Genomic DNA, 20,611 nt, shown 5'->3' on the forward strand with positions numbered 1-20,611 from the left:
ATATATTTTCCTCCAGTAAAATGTGCAAGTCACTTTATAAGAGAAACCGAAATTGAAAATATTCTGTTTTCATTAATCTATATTTCTATGACGCACGATATTCTACCTCCCATCAATTTTGTACATGACTACTTTTTTTCAACAAAATTTTTACTATTTATTTTTATCATTTTAGGGTTAGGTTAGGTTAAGAAAATTTCTGGGTCGAGCTCTGTGGCTAGGACAGACTAGGGGGCTGAGCGTCGCGGCTAGGGGGCCGGGTGCTGCAGCCACATGACCCTTTATATTTGTGTGTTACATATGAGATCCCTGTACAAAATTGATGGCGTTCTATAGGAAATTACAAATTTTAGGATTTTTTCCATAGTGTTAAAAAAAGGTCAAATTTTTGCGAGGTTGCATGTACTTCTTTGAGACCTCGTAGCTTCTATGATTTTGATTTGACGCACAAGTAAGCAAAGCAAATTTATCCGTTGACGCATAAGAAATTCATAACATTTTTTTGTCCTTTTCAATAACTCTTCAATAACAGCAAGTTTGATTCAAAACACAAACAATTTTAATCTTGCGTGCAATTTACTCTTGTGTGATGTGTCTCTGTAATGTTAACTAATCTATTTTACAGAATTTACTCTTGTGTGATGTGTCTCTGTAATGTTAACTAATCTATTTTACAGAATTATAAGTTCTAAAATGTCCAAGTCCAGATCTCTCGTAAATCTAGCCAGTAAACTTGTAACAGCTAACTCAAGATCTGTTTCCAATTTCACCAACCCAAGGTTAGTAAAATAATAGTTAAGAAACAAATGAAATATTTTGATGTCCCATTGGACCATGCATGGAAAGTTCCGGTTTTGCAAGAACTTTTAAATACAAGAACGAATAATTTACATATTGAAGGATTCGATGATTACGTAATAACTGAAATGATAAATATGCTATGTAATTAGTAATGATCAATGTCGCCTATTTGTGCAAAATTTTGCATACTTATTTTTTTTCTTTTGTAAAGCTATATATATATTCAAAAATTTATTTAAACAAATTTAAACTACACCATTTACATATGTATATCTTTGTGTGTGAATAAATCTTTATAATAAAATAATATTAATTCTTGAAATACAAGGAACCCGCACGTGCCCTCACCTCCTAGGTCCCCACAAAACTTTAAAAACATTTATATCTACAAAACAACTTAGTCGTTACAAAAATAACGGTTTCTGATACCAGTCTTGACAAATAAAGCCCTGTCTTGTATCGACACCGTTGTCGTTTGAAAATGAGAAGAATGAACTATAGGCCTGCACCCTTGCACCCCCCCCCCTCATATACATTTTATACAAAGGTTACGATTTTGAATTTTGATCAAAGTCGTAATCTGTTTGTGGGGAAATATGGGGGAAAGTGATCTGAAAACCCTTAAACTTTTTACTCATGAGATTCTTGACTAAGGTGTTATCTCTTTGAATACGATTTCTGGCGAAAACGTTTAAAAAGACTGAAAAAAAATATTTGAAAAAGGGGGATAAGTGATGAAACAATAACTTTTTCACAAATTTTATTTTATTTTACTTTTACAAATGATCCCATCTGCAAAATTTCTTTAAGATTTCTAAACAAAACGAAGACGGGAACCTCAAATGTAAGTGAATGTCGCATTTTAATTTAGTTTCCCCCCTTCCCTCTTCAAAAGTTTTAGTTCTGAGCCTGTTAACAATTCTATATTATTTTCTGATTTTATTTTATGTAAGACTAGCTGAAGAGCCAGGCATTGCCCGTGGAAAAAAAATTTGAAGAGAAATATTTAAACAAAACAAAAAGTTTTGGAGAAAAAAATAAGTTTTTTATAGCCTAAAACACACCACGGCCATCCCGGAGTGACTTTAAAAAATGTCAGCATATTCGGTCCAGCCGTTATGCCGGCTATAGGCAACATATATATATATATGAATGTCTTGGTTTATTATATAGATTGTATTGTACAAAGTACATACACCTACAGTGAGAACCAGAAAACAATGGAATGGGAAGACGACATAACAGAAATGCACAAGTGTAATTTAATGTAATAACTAATCAAATAGTTTTATTAAACTCTTATTAAAACTGTAATTGAGCGAAATGGGGCTTTATAAAGTTATAACTTAATTCTAAAATCATTTTCCTATTCCCAAGTTTTCTAGTTATCTTTATAAGAAAACTAAAGGAATTATGTTACTGAATACTAAATGGTAAAAACATGTTTAGTATTCGTGAGTCTTTAAATATCTCGCATTAATGATCGCAGACAAATGTTATTTCTAATGCAAGTTTTTGTTGATAGTCGTACAAATCATTATTTCGGTGGTTTTAAATAATATTTAAAATTGTGTTTAGGCTTCTGTCCAGTGTTCTACGAACCCCTACCCAGTTCTCCTGCGTAGTACCAGCCAGAGCATTTGCAACAAAAGGTAATTCAAAAAACGTCATCAATGTTAAAAAACAACACGTACAATGACATGCAGCTTTAAAAAAACGCGTTTAGCAATAATTTCATTTTTGTTAGTTTATATTTGAGACTAGGCTTAAAATAATTATTCAACATTTTTTATAACATTTATGTAACATTTATAAAACATTTATGTAATTTTAAACAACATTTTTTTCTGAAAACAAGATAAAAAATTTCTTTGAAAACTGTTTTAAATGAATGAATCAAATCAATTCAAATTATATAATAAGTGATTTGCATGATTATGTGGATTTATTTTTATTCGCCCACCGTCGATTATTGTTTTTTCAGTTTGCAACAATTATGTTTTCTGAGGAGAACAATTAATGTTGTGCAAAAATAATAATGGTACTGAAACATGATTTAAGAGATGTTTCAAATACCTTTGTGAATAATTATAAAAGTTCGGATAACATATGAAATACATTTTTTTGTTTGAAGAAAAATCTAAATTTTTTATTTTAAAAATTGAACTTAAAAGGTGATGCTGAAATTGTCAAGTTTCTAGCAGAGGAGATAGCTTCAGAGAAACAAAACCAGAAACCTCTGACTAAACTTGAAGGATGGGAGGTAAATACAAATAAAGGGAAACTTCCATAAAGTTCAGATTCAAAGTTTGTGTATTTTTAAAGGGACTGTACACTATACAGACGTTTTTTCAAGTGACCTTCCATTTAAAGAGGGGCAATTCCCAATTAACAATACCCTCTAAATCTGATGGATAATGTGGAAGAAATTTCTGTTTTTCTGGTTTTTTAAGATGTTTTTTTCCCCTATTGTTTCTGTTTTGAAAGTCACTTATATTTAAAGAGAAACCATAATTGAAAATAATCATGAACATCCGATTCATTCTTGATAGGACACATATTTTATCGATACCGTTATAAATCAGAAATGCCATTTTAAATGATAAATGGAGGATCACAGAAAATTATGTTCACATTCACTTTAAATCGCGAATAATTTTTTAACTCAATGCGTTGCATGTGTCTTGGGGACTTGCTGAAGATTTGATAAAGGGATTGTAAGCGTGCTTTAAAGTGACCTTCCTTGAAAATTTGGCACTGTCCAATTTACAGCTATACTCTTGAAACCTTTATCTGCTCATTAATTTTGATGATATTTTCTTATTTCCAGGTTTTAGCTGATAATTCTTATATATTTTCCTCCAGTAAAATGTGCAAGTCACTTTATAAGAGAAACCGAAATTGAAAATATTCTGTTTTCATTAATCTATATTTCTATGACGCACGATATTATACACCAGATGGTGATATGGGGGGGGGATGTAGGATCTTCTTATGATTCAAAAGGTTTTGAGAACCGAATGAACACCAGCGCAGAAACTAGGTTACTCGAAATAAAATTCACCTTTCGAGATTTTACCACTGGACCATAGAGCATAAATTATTGTACAGTCGTCGTATATATTAATACAATATAGACGACATTTGATTTAATTTTTTACTGCTACCATGCTTTTAATCAACATGGAAACAAAAAAATCTTTCAATTAAACAGCTTCTCTTTGTTTACGTGTGAACTTGTAACTTGAAAAAAGTTTGTAGTAATTCGTAACTTAAATAGAAAAGTCGTTTTCATTGTATTGATATAAACGCCCACCACTGTAGTAAAAAATTAATAAAACTTTGGGAATAAACGAAAGGAACACCAATTTTTCAGCGTTTTTTCTCATCATTTAAAGAAATATATACCCATGACGAACTATAGTCTTAATGACTTGTAATAAAATTTAATTAAAAATGAATTCTGAAAGAAAAGCAATAAATGCAAACATTTGCAGATTTATTTATTTAAAGAAATATATATCCATGAAAGGAATAAAACTTATGTTTATTTATTTGTTGAATGAATTATTATTGTTTTTGTTTATTCTGAACTAATGTAATTAATTATTGGATAAATGAAACGAAAACATTTATTATCCGCTAATTGATAATTATTTAAATTAATCATTGCAATTAGCACTTTCCTTCAATTAATAGAAAATACAAAATAACTATATGTTAGGGTACAGTGAAAACTGAAAATTGTAAGAACCGAAAAATAGTTAGGTCTGACTTATGAATATTTTGTCAGATTAAAATTCAATTAAAGTTTGTACGTTTTTTAGATCAGCAAATGTAATGATATTTTCAGGGTCAGTGCCCGGCGTCGGAAAAAATTAGATTTAAAAAAAAATCGAACTGTTTAGCATATGTAAGCCCCCGGACACCCATGGGTTCACTCACAAAATTTCAGCCGATTTTGTCCAGTCGTTTGGCCAGCTATAGCTAGCATATAAACAAATAAATCAGTGGCTAGGATTCGGATCCGTTGGGTCCTCTAGATTTTGGCTTCCTGGATCATGATCTGCAAAAAAATGTGGATCCATGGTTTCAGATTTAAGTGGCAAAATATCAAACAAAAACTTTAAAAAAAAATTACTCTCAACCCAAATCTGAACTACTGAAAAAAAACGAGATAATAACTTTTTCCTGAATTCCGAATGGCTCGTCAAGTTTTAGCAAAAAATAAGCGAAATAAAAGATAACAAATTTGAAAATTCTGTATTGTTTAAAATAATTCAGTAAATTTATAGAAATAGCTTACATCCGGATCCATTTTTTACTCAGTGCAGATCCAGGATCCGGATCCGGGTTGATGGGTCTGACCCAACCAATCCAGGAAAGGTTAGGTCAGACTTAAGACCCAGCAGGGAGATTATCTATTCAGTAGGCGGTCTAGGTCTATTGAGGGGGGGGGAGACNAGATTTTTAGTCCTGTAGCTCGTATATATACATATTTCTATTCTCTACACCTTTAGTGTATTGTGTGTCGGGGTCCTATGGAAACGCCTTGCCACGATAATGCCTAAAAACAAAACTCGTAAAACTTACTTAATAAGGTCTTCTCTCAACTTAAAATTAAAAATACTATTTTTTATCGATTTACACAGCCATGGGCGTAGTGCTCGGCCCCCTTGCCTGTCCTAGCCGCAGCGCTTAGTCCCCTAGCCCGTCTTAGCCGCAGAGCTCGGCCCCACCGTAGCTTGCGGAGCAAATAAAGTTATCATTAACAACTTAAATAATTTTTGAATAAATAAATTTTTTAGATGAGAGAAGACATAAAATTAGTTTTCTGAGTCCTTTTTTGAGGCATTTCCGTGGTGAGGCGTTTCTATAACACCTTTTGTATCTAGGTGAAGATTGAAGGCGCCGAGGTTACCTTGACCAAGTCTGCCCAAGGAGAGAAGATTATCGTCAGTTTAAATGTAAACCATACTGTAGACTCAGAGGAAACTTCCATAAAGTTCAGATTCAAAGTTTGTGTNGTAAACCATACTGTAGACTCAGCTGAACCTGATGATGGAACAGGAGAGGTAAGAGAAGAGAACATCTCGACCAGACATCTAGCTGAAGTATCCGTGGAATAGAAAAAAGAAAAAAATAGATTGAAAGAAAAAATTAATTGTGTTAGCCTATGTTAGCCCCCGGATTCCTTCAAAAAAAAAAACATTAGAACATCATTTTTTCCAGATTTTATATATGAATACGTGGAGTGAAAAAAAGTAAAAAGATTTTTTTGTTAAATTTGGGAAAAGAAATAATTTTTCAGTGAAAATGAATAATATTTTGGATTTAAAGTATTAAAACGAATAAAAAACGAATGTTTGTTTGTAGGCTCCTGAGATGATGTCCCGACCTAATTTCGAGGTTGATATTGTCAAGAGTAATGGGAAAACATTATCCTTTACATGCACATACGTCCATCCAGAGGAGATGGCACAGGAGGGAGAGGGACCAGGTAACCCCCCCCCCCCTTAATAATTTAGTTTGTCTGGACCAAGATAATGATTGGACCAAATGCAGAGATCAGAAATCAAAAGAATTGAGTCTTTGCCACAAACTCTGATTTTCTAATTCTTAAATCTTTTCTTTCCATTAATTTACTGTAGACCTTGGAAATATTAAGCTGTGAATTCTTTTGGATCAAATAAGTTTAAAAAATAACAGGTTTACACCGTCAGGTTGCACAGATAACTTGGTAAGAAAATTTGAGTTGGAGGCAAAGACTCAATTCCTTTTCAGATGATATATTTCTTTAAGTGTGACCCTGATTTTTTCGTAAATTTTACCTTTTTTCTTAATTTGAAAATGCACACAGTCTCAAATGGTTACAGGCGATATGTAGAGTCCCCCCACCCCCCCACCGATAAAAAAAATTGGGCCTTTACCAAATACAAGTAGAAGATCAAATACAAGTAGAAGATGAGTGTTGCCGTTACGACCCGATTTTAAAAATTAATGTAACTACATTTATTAGTTAAACCAAAATAGTTGATTTCACTTCTTGATAGAAATAAAAATCATAACCAGCCATAAGTACTGGTTTTAGGTAATTCTAAGCTTCAGCAATTTCAGTTAACTAATTAAGGCATATTTTTTAAACTCAGTTGTCTATTCTCACAAGCCACCAAAAGCAGTTCATTGCTAAGTAGTCAATCAGGTAGATAGTTGTTGATTGCAACGAGGTCAATCAGGTAGATAGTTGTTGATTGCAAAGAGGTCAATCAGGTAGATAGTTGTTGATTGCAAGGAGGTCAATCAGGTAGATAGTTGTTGATTGCCAGGAGGTCAATCAGGTAGATAGTTGTTGATTGCAAGGAGGTTAATCAGGTAGATAGTTGTTAATTGCAAGGCGGTCAATCAGGTAGATAGTTGTTGACTGCAAGGATGTCAATCAGGTAGATAGTTGTTGATTGCAAGGAGGTCAATCAGGAAGATATGTGTTGATTGCAAGGAGGTCAATCAGGTAGACAGTTCATAGCTAAGGGGTCAATCAGGTAGTTCATAGTTAAGTGGTCAATCAAGTAAAATGTTTATGGCTAGGAGATTAATCAGGTAGTAATTTATAGCTAGGGAGCCTATCAGGTAGATAGTTTAGAGCTAGGGGGTTATTAAGGTAGCAGTTCATAGCAAAGGGTCAAAAAGGTTGATAGATCTGAGCTAGGGGATCAATCTAGTAACTAGTTTGCAACTAGGAGGTCAATCAGGTTATAGTTTATAGCTAGGAGGTAAGTCAGAAATCAGTTCATAGCTAGGGGGTCAATCAGGAAGCAGTTCATATCTAGGGGGTCAATCAGGAAGCAGTTGAGTACACTTTTACAGTGTAACAAGGGATATTTATGTTTCAATTTTTACATGTAGCGTTAATGGCTTCATAGACATCTGAAATTTTTTTAAGGAACACTTATACCTTAATTTCCATGCATAAAATAAATTTCAAAAGCTTCATCAAGGACTCGGGAGTGTTTTAAAAATTAATTTTATCTCCATTAAAAGCCCCTAGCTCAGGAGTTATTTTTTTAACAGAGAGGGGGAGATTTCTCCTAAGAAATTCTAACCCACTGAAATTCTTTGTCTGGTATCCTGATTTTGGATAGTTCTTTGCTGATAACACTTTTAATCTTTTAGAACTGTGTTTGGAAAAGAACAAGTTTCATTTTTAAAGTTTGGTTTGTTGTTGGTCGTTGTCCAAATCCATGGGTTTACATAATTTGCCACTCTTGATCAAAATATTGCTGATTTTACTTCTTACTACACGATGCGAACTATCCGGACGTGAACACGAAACATGAAAATAAAAATATGAATTTTATTTCAATTTGTACTGCTAACAAAATGTTTTATCGTGCTTGATAATAGAATTTAAAGAAACAAACTAAAACAAATGGAAATTTTTCAAGTAGATTCATAAAACATGAGTTTTCTAAAAAAAGATATTGAGGATAATCATTTTTCTCAATGATTTTACTCATATTTTCAAACCCCTCTATTATTATTTCTGATGCATTTCAAAAGCCTTGATTTTGTTCAGGCGCATCGTGTTAGCTCTGCCTTTAATATTGTTTGATTGCAGAGGATCTGTTTGCTATCGAGGAGGTTACCATGTACGAGGGGGACAAGATATCGGATAAAAACTACGCCGTGGCCGGGGATATTCTAGACGGTTATCTTTACGATCTGTTTATGCAGATGCTAGGTAGGATAAAATAATTAAAGCTACTGTTCAGATTTTTATGTTAAATTTACCATTTTTGAAAAGAGAATTCATATAATAAATGTCAGGAATATTCTTCATTTTTTAACTTCTTTCAAAAAATTACTTATTTGTACCATTTATTTCAACTAAAATAAGTAACTTTTGATTTTTTGATTTGATAATTATTTTCAGAGGAGCGCGGAGTGAACAGTGAGTTCGCAGATAATCTCTCTGAATGGTGTAGCGCGCACGAGCATTCACAGTATATCAACCTGCTTCAGGGATGCAGACCAGAATAAATTTAATCCAGAGTTTAGATTATTACTGATAATTTTACCCCCCTTTCCATCTCATTTTATTTTGGGGGGGGGGCAGATGCCCCTGAAAAAAAATCACAGTTGTGTGACACATTTTTTAGTAAACATTAGGTAAAACTAGCTCAAATACGAAATTTTAGCATTTTAATGGTCCAGCCCGTGTTTTTCCCGCCATGTGTGGCCTTTTTTAACAATTCTCGGTTAAATTGGGTTAATTCTGTCAATTTTCAAGGGATTTTAAGAATGGCACCATTTTGGAAATACTTCAAGTTGGTGAAAACGATATTTGACAATTTTTTCGATTTTTTTGTTTCTTAATTAGAGGGAAATGTTTAAAAATAAAGACCGTTTCTGGTGCAATTTTCTCCTCAACTCCTCTTGCTTGGCCTAATAATTCAACTGGTTTGGACATTGAGGAAAAATCCCTTAAAAGGATAAAATTTCGTATTTGAGCTAGTTTTATCCTAATGGTTCCTTAAAAAATTGTCCGCACATCGTAGGGGCACCCAAGGAGGGGGGGGGGTGTAACCTTAACACTGAAGGATATATTAAGTCGTAAAAAAATAAAGCATTAATTTTGATTTTATTTTTTATTTTGTTGTGCATCAGGAGATTGAAAAGTTCGCCAAGATGTAAACTGATGTCACGTGATTAATATCACGGGTCAAGTGATTATCATCTTAGTGACGACATTTTGAATACGTGAGAAAACTGCAGCTGGGACTTGAGTACAGACATTGTTCATTGCATTTATGTCGTACTCTTTGACCTGTCAGGAGGGTTGGGGACATACTGAAGATTTTATTAAACTTTCTACCTGAATAAATAATTTATTTCACAAATAATTTCATTCGAATCCAATTCTGAATTGGGAAACACATTTGTATCAAGATAATTTTGTATGGATGGAAGGTTATTATTGTGTTACTCAAGAGACTGAAGAGATGACATTACAAATTGTGTTTAAGCACAGACTGCTTTTATCTATTGACGCAGTTTATTATTGAACAGGGTTATAGTAAACATGAACAAAACAATGTTCCACTCGGTTCAAACTTGATAGTGGATGATTTCGTGTAAAGTAAGACCAAGGAGTATGAAATAGAAGGGAGATACAACTGTCGCGGCCCGCCCTACCATATGAGCATACATGCTTTGCAGACGACGGTACTCCATTTGTATAAGAAATATTTGTCTGATGTACAATTACCGCGTATACAATAACCTATTCTGAATATTTCTTATTCAAATGGAGTAGTACCCGTCTGCAAAGCATGTGTAATCATATGGTAGGGCGGGCCGCGTCAGTTGTATCTCCCTTCTATTTCATACTCCTTGAGTAAGACTAATACATAATACTAATGAATAGCTAATAGGCTATTTAGTTTAACCGAAAAATATCTAGATAACAGAACGGTCCCTTGAAAGAAATTTGTCTTGGCCACAAGCTCTGGTGTTCTAATCAATATCTTTTCAACCCTATGTTGTAGACCTTTCAAACTTTCTAGTAGAAATCAAATGCTTTAGTTTTGAAATATAAAGGTTGCAAAGATATAAGGATAAGAAAATTTGAGTTTGTGGCAAAGATTTGATTCCTTTGTCAGCTCAGAATGAAAATCTCAATAAAAATATGTCCCCAAAGAGAATAGACAGTAATCCACCATTTTGTTGTACTGTTTCCATACTGCTGGTGTATTTCACACATTTATGCTATATAACCATTTGTTCCATGTACATAACCCAAAACCCTGAGGGCCCTGGAACATCTCTTATAGAAAAAAAAATTCTTGAAAATTATTTAATTTTCTCTGAATCAATTCTCTGACAATCTGTCATGCTAATCTTAGTTTATTTCAGCACAAGCTTCGCTTGACATTCCCGAGTTCATTCCAGCATAAACTAAATTAAAAGAAGAAAAGATATGTCCAGGGATCATACTATATTATTGTGGTATACCGCCTATAATTTCTAAACATTTGCATGGATTGTACTAGGGAGAGGGTGCAGAGCTTCCATGAGCCCGCAATCTGACCTCCCCAGAGCCTCCTGATTCGCCGAATGGCCTCCGAGCCTTATTCTACGTCTTCCAGGCTAACCAACTCTGTCTTTACGTCTAGCAATCTGATATCTAATAACAATTATTTTGCTTTAACATCCACAAAAAGCCTTTTTTAGAAAAATCTCAACATGATCATATAGTTTTTAATAGTACATAAACAATTTGTATTAAAAAGTCTACTTTTATTGAGATATCTCGTTTTTCTAAATTGTACAAATTCCCAAACTATATTGCAGCTTTATATATGGACAGACAAATTTTATATCATTTCACAGTTGAATCATGTATACGTACGAATCTAACTAAGACTACCACCAATTCACAAAACAGTACACAGGGTGTTTTAAAAGCGGGGAATAAGGTCCTACACAGACTTACTTGTAATCGGATTTTCAAGATTGAGACCATTTTTATAATATACGTACAATTTCCGAGTTAATAAGCCTAGTTTTAGGCTTGTAGATTTTAAAATAACGATTCTATAGGCTTCTAAAGTTTCCAGCTGGAGTGAGTAATTTGGTAAAAATAAGATAATCTCAGTTTGCACAATTTTGTGTAAGGGTCTACCGACTTGCTTGTAATCGGATTTTCAAGATTGAGACCATTTCTATAATCTACGTACAATTTAGAATTCAATGAGTCCGATATTAGGCTTGTAGATCAAAAATAACAATTTTATAGGCTCCTAAAGCTTCCAACTTGAGAGAAGTAAAAAGTATAAGATAAGCTCCGTTTGCCAATTTTAAATTCAATGTTAGGTTACAGTTTATTACAGTACACAATTGTTTTTTTAGATCTAGAAGGACTAGAAGCTCATTGAATCGCAAATTGAACGTAGATATCAAAAATGGTCTCAATCTTGAAAATCCGATTAGAAAAAAGTCTGCAAAGACCCCTTAAGTAGTTTATTGTGAAATACTTGAATAATGAAATATATTAAAAGCACAAATGATGACCTGAAACTCTTTAAATCTGCATGAACGATTGTATTTTGTCTTGTGCATTTAACATAGTTATTAACGGATAAACTGAGAAAAAGAGAAAATAATATAGCTTAGGGAACCTAATGTAAGATAAAAAGATCCATAGAATTCCGTACTGTCGTCTGTGAAGTCTCATCCTTTGTGGGTATCTTTTATGTACAGGGTGTCCCACATCATATTGGATTGTCTATAGCTCTAAATTGACATTAAAAGGACTAATCAGAAAATAAACAAAGAATGCATCATTTAAAAAATGTAAAAGGCTAATCTATAAATTGTCTTGCAGAAAATACCAGGTTTTTCAAGTATTATGTGGCCGGACATCTTTTGGTGTAACGCTTTGATATGGGACGCTCTGTATAAATGTATTTCCTAGACATATTCTTTTCTAATTTTCAGGTCGAGTGCCTACATCTCATCCAACTCATCCTACTTTCAGATATATACATAAAATATACATATTACATAAATACCAAGTAAATACAGTAAGACTCGTAAAAATGTAATGAAAAGCCCACATGTAAGCATCCTTCTGTGCAATATATGTTGTTAGAAAGTAAATAATTTTACCAGCAGTGTACAATGAAATTCAGAAAACACTGGAATAGGAAGTCGACATTATAGCAATATAAAGTGTATTTGATGTTACAAAGCAAATCGTTTTAATAGACACTATTAAAACACTAATTTAGTGAAATGGGTCTGTTTACTTTAAAATGTTAAAATTTGATTCCAAAAGTTGTCTGCGTATTTCATAGTCTTCTGGTTATCACTGAATGAAAATAAACTGATTAATATAAATGGGTCTGTGTACACTGCACAGTTACTGTGTTTTCAGGTTCACTGAACTAGCAATGGCAAATTTAACCTTCTAATCTTCTAATTTCACAGTTTTATGGCTCCCACTTGTAATTCGTTTCAATTTAAGAAATTACGCAACATCAACCATATGATTGATGATCACTTAAAATGCCAACTTCTATAATATGGCGGGAAAAACTTAAATTCACTTAAAATGTCCCTGATAACATATCTCCATTATGAATGTTAAAAGTTGTAAACATATTCTGTAAAACTAGGAATAAATTAAAATTTTCTGATTTTAGTTTACAATAATCCCCGAGTGAAAAGAAAACACTTCATGAAAATGGTTTATGCAATTTAGATCTTTTGTTTTAAAATTTGAAATTACTTATAAACAAACCAAGAGATTAATGAAATATTTTCTAAATATGTTGTTTATCAGCGTAATTATTCGTCGATTATTCATAGCTTTATATAAAAGTATTTAATCGACGACGAATTTAAAATATTGGAAGTAAAAATGTTGGTTTTTTTTATAAATAAGATTTTTGCAAAAAAGAAAATACAATTCGTATGGAATCTGCAAATATAAAACCAAATGTGTAAATTGGAATACACCCTTTTGCTATTCTTGCAAAAAAGAAAATAAATATTTGTAGATTTTTCCACATTCTTAATCCTTATACGCCCTAAAATAATTTTTTTCTTTTTTATCCTGTACATTGGCTTCTCTAAACTAAACTGGCAATATTATCATATCTTTGCAACCTAATGCCCCTCCCTCATACAATATAGTAAGTGTATCCATTATTTACAAAAGCATTTGTGGTGGATTCTGATGTATTGTCAACTGCAGATAAATAATTTTTCAGAAATACAACAGGATGTCCCAAGATAATAGTGAATGTTAATGCCTTTGTATAACTTTACATTTTCGTGGAAGTATTTTTTCGCAATATTTTTTTTTTAAATCCAAAGCCTTGTTTCTGTTTAAAGGAGGGTAAACATATTATAATTATAATTGGTGTTAATTTAGTGCAACCAATGACCAAAATTTTTTCATAAAATAATTATGCAGGGTTACCCACAAGGGATGAGACGGCTGTAGTGAACTATACTATCTATTTCTATATATTCATGATTTCCTGCGACTGTAAACTTAAGTTTCTTTCTTTGTCAAATCATTAAATAATAATAAAATTATCTGTTTCAATATATTCACATATTTCCTGCGATTGTAAACTATGTTTCTTTCTTTGCCAAATCACTAAGTAATAATGAAATAATAAATTTAAATACTATAATTAAGGTAGATGAAATAATTTAAACTTGGGATCGTCATATTTGAATAGTTCTCTGTCGGTTTTGCAGACTCATCTTTTGATGTTACTTTATCACTTTTACAAATTCACCTGCAGGGGTAAATATTTTCCTGAAAAATTTCCCCCCTCTCTTTTGAAAATCATTGTTTTTCCCCTGATGATAGGTATTTTTTTCAATGTTTATTGGCTGAATTGGGGAAAATAAATAATTTTTTCGTAAAAAGTAAAAAACATGCCTTTTCATGTCAAACTTTTCATAAGATCTTTAAAAATAATTCCTAAAAATTAAAAGTTTGTTAATTGTATCAGTTAAACAGGGGGCTGCGTGTTTACTCCACAATCATCTTGACTTCTTATGGAGAAAATGAGTTACCTCCTTTTCTCTGTTTAGAGTGTCAAATAAGAACACAAATTTAGAGGAACCAACATTCTAACATTTTGACACTCCTTATACAGCTAAACAAGGTTTTGAATTTAAAAATGAGAGAAAATATTACCCGCAATTAATTCAGTTTAAAAAGTTATGATAAATTTGAGTTCTAATGCATTATTTGATACCATGAACACTCTTTTTTTGGAACACACTGTGCAGTGTGCATGTATTGTTTATTTTAGAGATATATACTTTGTTACTAGACAATTGAATATGCTGAGGGTAAGAGGGATAGGGTTGGTGTAAACATTTTACTGTGATGACCCCTACTAAATTAAACCCGGTAAAAGTAAAAGCCCGACTATAAAGCAGCGCGAGAAAACTGTAACAGTACACGTACATACAGACTTAGTGAGGCAAAACAGAACAGAACCTTTTGGGGAGATTCTAGTGGTTTGGACTTAGCTTTATAAAAACAACTAGCTCGGGAACCCATCCGGAGATTTCAATAAAAAGAATAACTTTAAAACCGAGTTCTTCAATCAAAATTGAAGGCGAAACCGTTAAATGATCCATGAGTTATGACTTATGATCTGACATCCAAACAGACATTTAAACAGAGAGATTACTACTGTATATAGATAACAAAGATAGTAAATTCTGGGCAGTAGGAAGATTAGACTTGTAAATCATTGTTTCCTAACTATCATTTTGTTAGAATTGATACATTTAATGCCGAGAAAGGAATTGAGTCTTTGTCACAAACCCAAATTAACCCCATTAACGTTGCAGCCTTTTAATGTAAACCTTTGATATTTCAAACTAAGATTATTTGATCCATTTTAAGTGACAGTTTAAAATATTTAAGGTCTACGACGTTGGTTTGCAAAGATATTGGTATTAGAAAATCATAGTTTGTAGCAAAGACTCAATTCCTTTCTCAAGTTTTTATTTGAAAAATATCAGAACAAAATGGTTTAGCTGAAACCATGAAACAGATGAAAAAGAAGAAATGGCTTCATCTGATTTGGAAAATTGAGACAAATACCACCCAAACCCCAAAGTTTTCAATAAAGGGTGTGCTGCACATAAAAATGCAGAAACTAAAGTTTAAACACCAAATCTATGATAAATAAATTATAAGTTTTTGGGTTTTAATTCTTTTTTTTTAAGAATCAAAATGGCGGAGAAAATATATCCCTGTTTAGTGTTTGTGCCTTTTAGCTACTTAAGTGAATATATCCAAGCTCCACCAACAATGTCTTTATTCTTTGTTTGTGCTAAGGAGGGGAGGGAGGGGGGGGGGGGGATACGATTCCCTACGAAGATTGGCCCAACTCAGCAGACTTCCTGCTGTGCACAGAAAAGCTCATTAAGTGCATATTTTCATCAATGGAGGTGGGGGGGGGGGCACCACTGACTATTAAAATCAATAATCGTAAGGGGATTTTATTCTACTAAAAGGTTTCTCAAAACCAATTGGATCATTAAAAAATGCAAGATAAGTAATAAAAAGTTTTAAAATGCAACATTTTGTGATACAAATTTGAGGGTTTTTTTTCACGGTCGGGATGTTATTTTTCAGAAACATTCCCAAGTGAGAATATGAACTAACATAACATCCTTCCATTGTTTTGGAGGAATTTTTGGTAAAAATAATTGAAATCAAACATTACTGGTGAAAATTACACGTTTATTTGAATAACGATTAAGAGTAGATTTATAGTATTGCATTCATATCTCTGTGCTCTTCAAGCTTTGACAAACAAATTTATTACATAACAATTAACATATTTTTATCATACATGATTCATACATCTTACTATATTCTCACTGAAAAAAAGAGTACTCAATTTGTTCGTCTTTTCAGATGAAAAACGAAAGATATTTTTAAAAAATCCGCGAATTTTTTTTTTCTGGCAAACTCCCTATTTTGAATCGTCCTGTTCTGGCCTTTTTGGTTTTGACATTCTTGAGTATTAAGATCAAATTAGTTGTGTTTTTAATTAAAAACAAATTAGAATAGTATTTTCCCTGTAAGTCAAAAAATGTAATGCAGTTTTAATTTCTTGTAAAAAGTATGCATTAAAAAACCAAATTCAAAATTCAAATATTGAGATTCTCTAGGCAAAGTTCAAAAACACACGTCCTTTTAGAATTAATCTTGTTTTTGGTAAAAGTACTCCCGAGGGAGTTACACATTTATACATACATCATTAAATGATAATAAAATTATCTGTTTCAATATATTCACATATTTCCTGCGATTGTAAACTATGTTTCTTTCTTTGCCAANGGATAGAAAATGCCAAATAAAGACGTATTTGTTATATTTACGAGCTTAAACAATCTTTTCTTCTTTCTCTATATAGACTGGGAAACATCTTCAAGAAAATCCACATTAAAAATTTTAAAACTTATATTTTTTCAGAATTAATCTGACTGCTCCCAGCTATATTGAGTGCCATGAACGATTAACAGCGGCACTTGCTTTAACACTTTTAAACAGTTGAGTGTTCATATATATCTTTTTTATTTCTTGAAACCTGCGGTCACAAAGTGACACGTAAAGTACCTAACAGATAGGCAAGGCCAGATAAACAAAAAATTTCCGTTGTGGTTGTTAATATTTTATGGCACTCCTAGATTATGGGCAGCCGATCAAAATTAAGCCAAAACTCAATTTTCAGGGGGTTTCAATATGCGTTCTATAAATGTATAACGTGAGGTTTAGGAGTAAACCCGCCCGCTAGTAAAAGACACAAAACGTCGCAAAGTGACCAACTATAAATGCAAGACAAGCAAACCTTGAAATATGTTTTTATAATTCTAAAAACCTGAATGAATATTGATTATATTGATAACTAAGCAACTGCAATAAAAAAGTATTTGCTCGTTTTGAAACAGAAAATTAACAGGCATTAAGAAAAAGCAATAATTGCGAATTAACGCATGCAAAGAAGAGTCAGAAATTGAGAGAAATTCGTTTTATTCGAAAATAAAAAACGACGATTCCTCTCCTTCGTCGTTTAGAGGGTTAAATTGTGAATCAATGATGGCACTTAAGGATTAATGATAAATAAATATGACAACCTCTTTAGATAACAAAATTTGAAATAAAATGTAACTGCAAGGACGTTCTCATTTTTGTGCGAAATTAGATCAATTGTGTTATTTTTTTTGCAAACAATTTAAACATTTAAAAATCTAACTTTTTAAATAATTAATTTTGTGTCAAAATTTACTGGACTTAAATATAATCTTGGATCTGTGGGATTCAATTGAATAAACTATTTTCCGAACCCTTAATAATACATAATAATAGAAATACATAATAGGGTTAACTGTCCTAAAGATGCAAAAATTGTACATAATATCAAGTAAATGAACATCAAGAAAAAACGGAAAACGGATGTTTTCCGTTAAAAATAATAAATTTTTGATGGCATCTGAAAATGTAACATCTGTTTATCGGAAAATTTAATTGTTTCAATTCTTCTTTTTTTTGATAATTTTGAAATGGATTTGAATTTTGCAATTATCATTTTACAAACATTAAACAATATTACAATATTATTGTAAACATTCAGGTTCTCTGAAACGTACAGTACTTAAGTACGTTGTCATGCACAATTGCACATACAATAAACTGTTCTTGTTCTTCACTGTTACAATTAAAACCAGAAATACTGTTTTGGTTTCTCTATCAACTATTGTCCAGGTCGTATGAACTATTGTCAAGGTTGTATGAACTATTGTCAAGGTTGTATGAACTATTGTCAAGGTTGTATGAACTATTGTCAAGGCTGTATCAACTATTGTCTAGGTTGTATGTACTATTGTCTAGTTTGTATGAAATAGTGTCTATTTTGTATGAACTATTGTCTAGGCTGTATGAACTAGTATCTAGGTTGTATGAACTAGTATCTAGGTTGTATGAACTACTAGGTTTGTTTAAGATTGTTTTCCATGAGACCTAGTAAGATAATAGCTCCAATATAGACAGTTGAACAGGGCGAATGTTGACGGGAACAGAATTCTAAAAACAAGAGTCATGTGTAACCAAAAAAAAGTTTTTTTTTTAATTATAAAAAAATAGTAATAAAAATGTAAAACATAATCTTTATTAATGAAAGTATAATAAAAAGACCTATACAGTCTCCACTTGTACTTTTTACAATGTACAACCTTATTAAATCCTCTGTTTTTAATATTTAATACTTTTTTGTGACACACAACCAAATTTCTGAACAAACCCTGCAATTCCTCAACTTGGGGTGAATTCGGGTCATAGCCAGTTTTATACTATACCAAATATTATGTTTTATAATCGTTAAATTAATTTATTTCTATTCATAAATTCTATACTCAATTAAGACTAAAGCAAACAAAAAGTTCTGAATAAGTACAAAAATAAATAATGTAAAAAGGAATTTATAGAAAAATAAAGAACTTTAAATTTACACTGTAGAAATTAATTGAAATTTAAGTGAAATTGTGCTGAAATCAAACCCACACGCATTTATCCAAATAATTATAGACAGATATTAATGAAATTAAACCAACATCAATTTTAAAATAAAGAAACAAATATTGTTTGATAAATCCAATTACACATGGCCAATTTGAAATTTATCAAAACAAGTATTCCGACCAACCTAAACTTACCGAGACAGAACATCAATCTTCTTAGCTTGGAATTGGAAATTTCTCATCCACTCGGTGAATCTAAATTCATCATTTATTAGAGGGAGAGACCGGTAACTAGAGCACTGATATTAGAAATAAAGGGAGTGACCACATGAAGTGCACTTATAGTAGAAATAAAGGGAGTGATAACATGGAGTGCACTAATAGTAGAAATAAAGGGAGTGCCCACATGGAGTGCCCTTATAGTAGAAATAAAGGGAGTGACAACATGGAGTGCACTGAACGTAGAAATAAAGGAAGTGACTTCATGGAGTGCACTGATAGTAAAAATAAAAGGAGTGACCACATGGAGTGCACTGATAGTAGAAATAAAGGAAGTGACCACATTGAGTGAACTGATAGTAGAAATATTGAATGACCATATGGAGTGCACTGATAATAGAAATAAAGGAAGTGACCACATGAAGTGCACTGATAGTAGAAATAATGGGAGTGACCGCATTGAGTGCACTGATAGTAAAAATATTGAATGACCATATGGTGTGCACTATGATAGTAGAAATAAAGGAAGTGACCACATTAAGTGCACTGATAGTAAAAATAATGTGAGTGACCACATAGAGTGCACTGAAAGTAGAAATATTTAATGACCATATGGAGTGCACTAGATGTCTTTCTTTCAAGATTAGGGATTTTTCATTTATAATAACCCTGAGGTAGAAGCCCAAAGGAGTTTCGCGCAGGCAGCGTTGAATTACAAGACTGAGAGAAAGCATGCACGAGACCCCTTTCTCTGTCTCAGGGTTATTGTGAATGAAAAACCCTAAATCTTTGTTGTTATTAATCTATGGTACCGATTAAATATTAAAGCATATATCTAATAATATAATGCCTGCAATGCAGTTGTTATGCTTCAATACTATTATATAATTAAACTAGCTAAAGGGCACGGCGTTGCCCGTGGAAATAAAAAAAATTGAAAAAAAGAATCTGGCTATACGCAACATATATATATATACGAATGTCTTGTTTTATTATATAGATAACAACCAAATGATGTTTTTCTTTATTTTAAAGGCTTCAATGAAAGAATAATGTTTTTATGAAATATTAAATGGAAAGATAATTAAAAGGATAATTGAATGGTTTAATGAAAGGATAAGTAATAAGTATATATATATTTAAAGAATCTGCTTCAAATCAAAACATTTAATATATTTCAGAATCTCACTCTATATAAACGGATTCGAATGAATGAATATAGAATATTTTGGAATAAATAATACAGAGAGATTTGAAACGAAGCAAAGAATACTTCATCAAATATGCAAAATTTCTCGAGATGTACTCAGTACTATTCACAAATATTGAACAAAATATATTATTTTACAAAATGGAGATGTTGCAATTTCCCTATAGCATTCATATACTTATTTCATGCTTCATTTTCTTTGTATTGGAATGAATAGATTATATATTTTCAAAAATTAAACCCCCCCTCCCTCCCCTGTACAACGGTGGAAAAATATGCCCCCCCACGAGCTCAAATAGGGGGGGGGGGGGG

At 32.1% G+C, this 20,611-nt stretch overlaps 2 protein-coding genes across 2 annotated transcripts in view; one reads left to right on the forward strand and one right to left on the reverse strand.

Annotated features, from left to right (window-relative positions):
- The first annotated feature begins 652 nt into the window (after positions 1 to 652).
- Positions 653 to 9,701, forward strand: LOC111703735 (complement component 1 Q subcomponent-binding protein, mitochondrial). Its single transcript, XM_023475771.1, has 9 exons — positions 653 to 779; positions 2,380 to 2,453; positions 2,976 to 3,064; positions 5,697 to 5,768; positions 5,829 to 5,876; positions 6,178 to 6,301; positions 8,417 to 8,539; positions 8,732 to 8,820; positions 9,466 to 9,701. The coding sequence occupies exons 1-9, from the start codon at positions 655 to 657 to the stop codon at positions 9,490 to 9,492; spliced, it is 771 nt and encodes a 256-aa protein (XP_023331539.1). The 5' UTR covers positions 653 to 654; the 3' UTR covers positions 9,493 to 9,701.
- Positions 9,702 to 18,234: 8,533 nt separating this feature from the next.
- LOC111703730 (glutamate-gated chloride channel) overlaps positions 18,235 to 20,611 on the reverse strand; it is a 31,985-nt gene continuing 29,608 nt past the window's right edge. The window contains exons 14-15 of the mRNA XM_023475766.1: positions 19,066 to 19,125; positions 18,235 to 18,436 (exon numbers count right to left, since the gene is read on the reverse strand). Coding sequence (XP_023331534.1) covers positions 18,352 to 18,436; positions 19,066 to 19,125 — 145 coding nt within the window. The 3' untranslated portion in view covers positions 18,235 to 18,351. The remainder of the gene's footprint in view (positions 18,437 to 19,065; positions 19,126 to 20,611) is intronic.

Source organism: Eurytemora carolleeae, unplaced genomic scaffold (genome assembly GCF_000591075.1).
Source record: "Eurytemora carolleeae unplaced genomic scaffold, Eaff_2.0 scaffold445, whole genome shotgun sequence".
Classification (NCBI taxonomy): Eukaryota; Metazoa; Arthropoda; class Copepoda; order Calanoida; family Temoridae; genus Eurytemora; species Eurytemora carolleeae.

Excerpts from the sequence above, each read along its gene's own strand:
- LOC111703735 (XM_023475771.1), top strand. The coding sequence starts at position 655 with ATGTTAACTAATCTATTTTACAGAATTATAAGTTCTAAAATGTCCAAG. Across the intron at positions 2,454-2,975 it reads CAGAGCATTTGCAACAAAAG|GTGATGCTGAAATTGTCAAG; the intron begins GTAATTCAAAAA and ends TGAACTTAAAAG. Across the intron at positions 8,540-8,731 it reads TCTGTTTATGCAGATGCTAG|AGGAGCGCGGAGTGAACAGT; the intron begins GTAGGATAAAAT and ends AATTATTTTCAG.